At 43.7% G+C, this 7,633-nt stretch overlaps 1 protein-coding gene across 1 annotated transcript; it reads left to right on the top strand.

Moving 5' to 3' along the window:
- The first annotated feature begins 861 nt into the window (after positions 1 to 861).
- Positions 862 to 2,970, top strand: LOC110562537 (EKC/KEOPS complex subunit Lage3). The gene is made up of 3 exons (XM_021659295.2): positions 862 to 1,150; positions 1,476 to 1,604; positions 2,119 to 2,970. Exons 1-3 carry the CDS (start codon positions 975 to 977, stop codon positions 2,231 to 2,233), a joined length of 420 nt encoding a protein of 139 aa, XP_021514970.1. The 5' UTR covers positions 862 to 974; the 3' UTR covers positions 2,234 to 2,970.
- Positions 2,971 to 7,633: the final 4,663 nt, after the last annotated feature.

Genomic DNA, 7,633 nt, shown 5'->3' with positions numbered 1-7,633 from the left:
TATGTAGACGATATTGGCCTCAAACTCACAAAGATCCTGCTTCTGCCTCCCAAATTCTGTGATTAAAGATGTGCACCACCATGCCTGGCTAGGAGATCTTGTCTGGAAAAACAAACTAAATTTAAAAAAAAAAAAAAGGAAATCTCTTGCTTGCTGATATAGCTCAAAATCTCTTTCAGTTTTTTTTTTTTTTTTTTTTTTTTGGTGGGTTTGTTTGTTTTTGTTCCTGGTTTCGAGGAGATATCTATGGCTGTCTGTCCTGGAAGTGGTTTTGTAGATCAGGCTGACCTCCAGCGTAAACAAAGAACTGATAACCCCTAAATCAGTATTTCTCAACCTTCTTAACGCTGCAACCCTTTGATAAGTTCATCATGTTGTGGTGATCCCCAACCATAAAATTATTTCATTGCTATTTCATCAACTGCAATTTTGCTACTGTTGTGAATTATAATGGAAATCGGATACACAGGATATCTGATATGTGACCCCTGTGAATAGGTCTTTTGACATTCACCTAAGGTGGTCGAGACACACAGGTTGAGAACCACTGTCTAAATGCTGGGATTTCAGGCAGGCAGTACCACTCAAGGCCATTTGATAGTTTTTTGGTTTGATAGTGTTTTGTTTTTTTGGTAAATATCAACCTTAAGTCCCTTGTAGGGACCTAAACTAAAGGGGCAGCTTGGTGTGCAGACAGATTTTAGAGGAAGAGGGCAGACTAGATGAACTGGGAGATCTCAGCAGAATCCTCCGGGTGGGCGACGGACTGAACTCACAACAGCTTTGCCACCCGCCTCCCTTGCGGTAGCGTGTGGAAAGGCAGCCTGAGCAGGGGGCGGAGCTTCCGGAGGATAAGGCGGGCTCTGGCCCCCAACTTTGGCGGAGGACTTCCGCTAGAGACAGGCGTGTGGTTTGGAAAGTGGAGCAGCGGCAGACATGCAGGCAGCACGCACAGGTTTTAGGTCACACTGCAGATGCTCCGACTGTCTGCTGCTGTCCTGGTGATGCTGGCACAGTGGCAGTTAGGCACAGTGGCAGTTATTCCCAGTGGAGCTCACCCTGTTGTTGCAGGAGCACCGGAAGCCTCCCGGAGTTCCAGCAAAAGCACCATGCCTTTTACACAAAGGCCTGGGATCCAACATCACAGATTGTATCCTACGGGACAGGGACAATTGGGCCACCTGCGGGCTGCTTGAGGCAGGGAAACGGGTAGTCTGGAGGGGAGGGAAATAAAGCAGAGAAGAGGAAGGGAGCAGGGAGAGCCGCCGAATGAGGTATGTTAACCATGGGCGGTCTGGGCATGAGAACTTCCTTGAGAACCGAGGAGATACCGGAGGGTGAAGGGAAATGAGCAGGAATGGCCCAAGCAGTGTAGAATATATATAGCCTGGGGAGCTTAGACCACATGCAATGATTTTAGAGAACAAAGGAGACAAAGTCGATTCAAGATGGTGCCTTTCCTGAGTCTCCACCAGCGCCCTCATCGTGCCTTTCCCGACTTCTTTGGAGGCAGAAATCGCCTGTGGGTCCTTAGCTCCTGATGTCGAACCACACCGAGGACTGGTAGGGAAGGAGCTTAAAGTGAGCGGCAGCATGCTGGAGGTGTAAGTGCTGAAAGAATCTGGCATGCTGGGTAGGTGGCTGGGCCAGTCTCCACCCAAGGCAGCACTTCTTAGAGACATCACACTAGGGTAACCCTTTTTTGTTTGGTTACTTTTTGTTTTGTTTTTCGAGACAGCGTTTCTCTGGAAACTACAATATCCTGGACATTGTAGACCCAGGCAGGCCTGGAACTCACAGAAATCCACCTGCCTCAGCCTCTCTGAGTGCTGGGATTACAGGCATGTGCCACCACCCCCAGCCACTGGATTAACTTCTGAGGAGAGACATTGCACACTGGACCAGTCCCTATCTGCAGGGTGTGGTACAATGGATGCTTGAAAGATCAAAAAAAGGTAGAAGCTAGGAGGCAGAGGCAGACAGTCTGATTTCTGTAAATTCCAGGCCAGCCAGGACTACATAATGAGATTCTCTCCCCCCCCCCCAAAAAAAAGGAAAGAAGGGTAGAAATTACCATTTTGAAGTTAATGTTCTTTTTTTTTTTTTTCTCATTTGTAGACACTGGATCGCAGAAGATTCTCGCCTCCTCCGAATTTCCATCATGAACTTTCTTGACCAGCTTTCTCTAGTGGTGAACACCATACAGCACTTTGGGCCCCCTATTTCCTGTTAAGCCTGGCTGAAAAGAGGGGCCCAAGTCTGACCTTACTTCCATCTCCTCCTAAACAGTACAGTTTTCCCTAGGGAAAAGATTCCAGAAATAGTAGCTGCTACTTCAATAAAGGGGCCCGCCTAATTTTTTTGCCTGATTTGGTTCTCAGGCACTTAGGGGCCATTTGGTATGGTGCTTAAATGTTTGTTGCTGAAGAAAATAAAGCTGGGCTTCTAATCTGCATTTGAGTTTGTTTTCATACTCTAGATTTGCTTTGACTTTTTCCTTGTGTGGATGAGAGGCTCTGGAATTCAGGTATTTGTGAGAACAAGTTAAGAGTGTTCACCTAATATATAAGGTCACCAGTTCAGTCCCCAGCACTGGCAAAGTAGATTATTAGAAAGTAAATGAAGACAATTTCAGAGATAAAGGAAAATAAAAACTACATGCACTGTGGTGGTTTCTGTAGGAATGGCTCCCATAGGTTCATATATTTGATTGCTGGGTCATCAGGGAGTTGCACTATTAGAGGAGGTGTGGCCTTGTTGGAGGAAGTGTGTTACTAGGGCTGGCTTTGACGTTTCCTGATGTTGTTCATCAAGCCAGGCCCAGTGTCACTCTCTTCCTGCTGCCTGTGGATTCAGATAGAACTCTCAGCTACCTCTCTGGCACCCTGTCTGCCTGCATGCTGCCATGATGATAATGTTCTAAACCTCTGAACTGTAAGCCAGCCCCAAATAAATTCCTGCTTTATAAGAGTTACTGTGGTCATGGTGTCTCTTTACAGTGATGGAAACCCTAAGACACACACTCCCTCATACAGGGCTCACTGCTGCTCTCACTTTGCGAAATTCTTGGTATTAGAGTTTTATTATTATCATAAATGTATAGTAATATCGTAAGGCCTCTCAGGAGATATTGGCAGTTAATGACTGCTAAGGAAAGTTATTCTTCAGTAGTATAGCTACTGTTAAGTAGCTTATACTCTTGTAAATAACCCCACACTCATGACCATGCAAGCAACCCTAATTAAACTCAAAGGGCACTAAAGAAAGACATGAAAACATAGGATGTAATTATTACGAAGAAGTGGGGATTCAATGAAAATGAAAGGAGGATAAGAGAACCATAGGGGATGAATATCATCAAAATACATTATAAACATGTATGAAATTGTCAAAGAATACTTTTTTTGAAGCAGGGTCTCATCTGGCACCTTGGCTGCCTTACTATGTAGGCAAAACTAGACTCATGCTCATAGAGATCTGCCTACTCCTGGCTCCTGAGTCCTAAGATTAAGGCAAATGCCACCACACCTGTTCCAAGAGTAATGTTTTTAAGGGAGATGGCTCAGAAGTTAAGAGCACTGGCTGCTCTTCCAGAGGTTCTGAGTTTAATTCCCAGCAACCACATGGTGGCTCACAACCATCAATAATGAAATATTTTAAAAATGCTTTATTTTTATTGGAACTGGAGAAATGGTTCAGTGGTTAAGAGCACTGGCTTTTCTTCCAGAGGACCTCTGTTTGATACCCAGTACCCTCATGGGCTCAAATTGTTTTTAAAGTCCAGTCCTGGGGAATTCAATATCCTCTTCCACCTCTGTAGTCATTTCATTCATGCGGTACACAGACATACAGGTAGGCAAAACACCTATACACATAAAATACAAGTAAAAAAAAAAAAAAAGCATCCACATGGAAGCATGATGACCAGGATTCAAGCCCTGAATCCTACAGAGTGACAGGACAAAACTAACTTCTTTCTACAAGTTGTCCTCTGACCTTGGGGAGAGTTTGCATATGTGCACACATACAAACCCACACACACCCCAAATAAATATAATGTTAAGTGTATAGCAATAATACAATGCAAACTTTTGGCAAGTTTGGCATTATAGTTCTTTTAGGTATTTTTTCACCTGAAGTAAATATTCCTTCTTTCTAGCCAATTTGTTGAGACAGGGTCTCATAGCTTAGGGTAGACTCAAATTCCCTAGCTTCTTATCCTTAGCTCTACCTGCAGAGTGCTGGGCTCTCAGGCACTTACCATCAAGATTGGCTTGTGAATAAAAAAACAAAACAAAAACAACAGGGTTTTTTTTTTTTTTTACATTGTGAAATACTCACGTATGTAATGCAATTTAACATAATTGTTGAATATTTAAAAATAATTTCATTTAGCCGGCAGTAGTTGCACATGCCTTTAATCCCAGCATTTGGGAGGCAGAGGCAGGTGGATCTCTTGAGTTTGAGGTCAGCCTGGTTTACAGAGTGAGTTCCAGGATGGCCAAGGCTACACAGAGAAACCCCTCTATCAAAACAAAACAAACAAATATATATATATATATATATATATATATATATATATATATTCTTCCACCTTTTTCTTCAATTTCTTTTTTTTTTTTCTTTTTCTTCAATTTCATACAGCCCAAGTGTGGGATTTTAGTTTGGGCTTTAGTTTGTCCAGAGCTGATAATTGCCTCCTGTGGGGCATGGTCTTTGCCAGCTGGTAACAGCCTGCATGGAGAGGGGCGGAGTCTAGGGCTCTGAGGGATATAAATAGGAGAGCCTAAAGACAGAAAGTGTGGCATGTGGCAAGCAGCAGTTTGGAGAGACTAGAGACAGACGGTGGCTTAGAGAGACAGATGGAGAGAAATGTTTCAATGCAGCGGCTTGGAGGACACTGCTTGCTGCATTTGCTGTTGATGGAGAATTGGTATAGAACCCCAAAAGAAACCATCAACCTAAAGAGCTGGGAGAAGTAAAGGGGTCTACAGCCCTTCTCCCCACTAACCTCTCTCTTACCTAGGATTAAAGGGTTGGTGGAAGGGAATCAGAGGTTTACATACCCAAATAAAATAGTTTAAAAACAAGTGGAAGCCAGACATGGCGGCACATGCTTGTAATCCCAGCACTCAGGGAGACAGATGCAGGCAGACTGCTGTGATTCCAGGCCAGCCTGGTCTATACAGCGAGTCCAGGACATCCAGGACTACACAGAGAAACCCTATCTCAAAAAGACAGGAAGGAAGGAAGGAAGGAAGGAAGGAAGGAAGGAAGGAAGGAGGGAGGGAGGGAGGGAGGGAGGGAGGGAGGGAGGGAGGGAGGGAGGGAGGGAGGGAGGGAGGGAGGGAAGGAAGGAAGGAAGGAAGGAAGGAAGGAAGGAAGGAAGGAAGGAAGGAAGGGAAGGAACAGACGGATGGGCTGGAGATAGGGCTCAACAGTTAAAAGCACTTTCTGCTCTTCTAGAGGTCCTACATTCAATTTCCAGCTACCACATGGTGGCTCACAACCATCTATATTGAAATCTGATGCCCTATTCAGGCATGTAGGGGTACATGCAGGGAAAACACTGTGTACATAATAAATAAATCTTTAAAAAAAATAAAATAAAAACAAGTGCAAAAGAACTGGAAAAGATTTGAGGTAACCCAGATCCACAAATACAAACAAATGCAACCTGATTCTCTCAGCTCCGGATCTTCAGATACACATACAAGCGCAGAAACCAGGAAAGTAAACAGTGACTATGGGACCTGGGGTACTAGAAAAAGGACTAGCAGGATGCAGATGATGTAAAGGAGGCAATGAGAAAAACAGGAAGGGGCTTTAATTGGAGAGGTGGGAGGGAGGTCAATACAAGAGAAGGAGAGAGGAGGGACAAATTACACTAAGGATGCTGGATAAGGCTTCAAGGAATAGTGTTTGATTGATATATCTTAAATGAAGTTATGCCATTTAGGATAAGAATGCTCCCCACTAGAGTTATAGGCTATCTAACAAAACTCCCAATACCAGGCATGAAAACAAGTGGTCAGTCGGGGGAGTCCAAGTGACTCCTGAAACAATATAGGCCATTGCTGTTGCCTTGGTTGCCTCTCAGAGGCTGAATGTAAATCTCTATTGCTGAAGACATCACATGCTTTGGAAACAAGATTTTTCTTTCTTCTTTTTGTTTGTTTGGTTTTATTTTGTTTTGTTTTTTGAGACAAGTGTTTCTCTATGTAGCCCTGGCTATCCTGGAACCCACTCTGTAAACCAGGGTGGCCTTGAACTCACAGAGATCTGCCTGCCTCTGCCTCCCAAGTGCTGGGATTAAAGGCATGTGCCACCACCACCCAGTCTAAGATTTATTTAAAAAAAAACTTTTTATTATGTGTGTGTGTTGCCTATGTATGAGTTTAAGAGTTCACATGACTCTAGAAGGCCAGAAGAGGGCATCAGATCTGGAGCTACAACTATAGGTGAGTTTGAGTTTTTGCTATGGGTGCTAGGATATGAACTCCAGTCATCTGGAAAAACAACTGTATTTGCACTTAGCAGCTGAGCCATCTCTTCAGCCCTGTCCCCCCAAACAAGGCAGTTAAGATATTTTAAATTAAATCTTTGAGAATGTCACACCATGTATTGTAACTGCCCTGACTCTTCCCAGAGCCACCACTACTTCCTTACGCCCCCCCCCCAAACTTTGTATCCTCTTTTTAAAAATAACCCATCAAGTCCAATTTGTGCTGCCTATGTACTCCTGGGTGTGCAGCCATCCACTGGAGCATAGTTGACCTATCACAGGCCTTACCCTTAAGGAAAACTGATTTTTCCCTCTCCCAAAAGCCATCCACTGTTAATAGAGTCCCCAGTTACATGACCCTCTCCCCCTCAACACCACACTGTTAACTGGATTGATCATGCACAGATCTTATGCATTAGCCACAGCTACAAAACAAGGAACTTTTTAACCTCTACAACAACAACAACACACACACACACATACGTCAGGCATTTGTTTTTGTTTGTTTTTTTGTTTTTTTCATCTTGCTTTTTGAGACAGAGGCTCATGTAGCCCACGATAGCCTGGAACTTAGCATACAGCTGAGGCTTTACTTGAGTTCCTGCTGCCACCTCCTAAGTATCAGCAGCAAGCTATTCTTCTTTGATATGTATATGCATGTTCCAGTGTCTGTGTGTACACACACACACACACACACGCATGTGTAAACATGTATAAACCTGAGGTTGATGTTGAGTTATCCTCAAGTTTGTGTGGCAAAGCTTTTAACCACTGAGCCATCTCCTCAGTCCCAAGCTATGCCTTTAAGAAATGTACAATATCTTCCCCACATATGCATCATCTAACAAGTGATGGAAATAATTCACAGGTAGGTCCAGTGCAATAGTAATTATAGTTCAATGCGTTGCCACATCTTCAGAATTTTGGGTACACATGAAACCACTGAAGAGTTGTTTATTTTTAGTTTCATTTTGTATGTGTGTGGGTATTTTGACTGCATGTATGTCTGTGCACCAAGTGTATGCCTCTTGCCTAAGAACGCCAGAAAAGGGCATCAGATATCATGGGACTGAAGTTACAAAATAGTTGTAAGCCACTGTGTGGGTTCTGGGAATTGAACCTGAGTAC

The sequence above is a fragment of the Meriones unguiculatus genome, chromosome X (genome assembly GCF_030254825.1).
Source record: "Meriones unguiculatus strain TT.TT164.6M chromosome X, Bangor_MerUng_6.1, whole genome shotgun sequence".
NCBI lineage: Eukaryota > Metazoa > Chordata > Mammalia > Rodentia > Muridae > Meriones > Meriones unguiculatus.
This window is presented reverse-complemented; position numbering and strand designations above follow the sequence as displayed.

What these genes read in the sequence shown, in the direction of transcription:
- LOC110562537 (XM_021659295.2), top strand. Translation starts at nt 975, where the DNA reads ATGCTCCGACTGTCTGCTGCTGTCCTGGTGATGCTGGCACAGTGGCAG. An exon ending in GGGATCCAACATCACAGATT is followed by an intron (nt 1,151 to 1,475) that starts GTATCCTACGGG and finishes AGTCTCCACCAG; the next exon opens with CGCCCTCATCGTGCCTTTCC. An exon ending in AGCGGCAGCATGCTGGAGGT is followed by an intron (nt 1,605 to 2,118) that starts GTAAGTGCTGAA and finishes TCTCATTTGTAG; the next exon opens with ACACTGGATCGCAGAAGATT.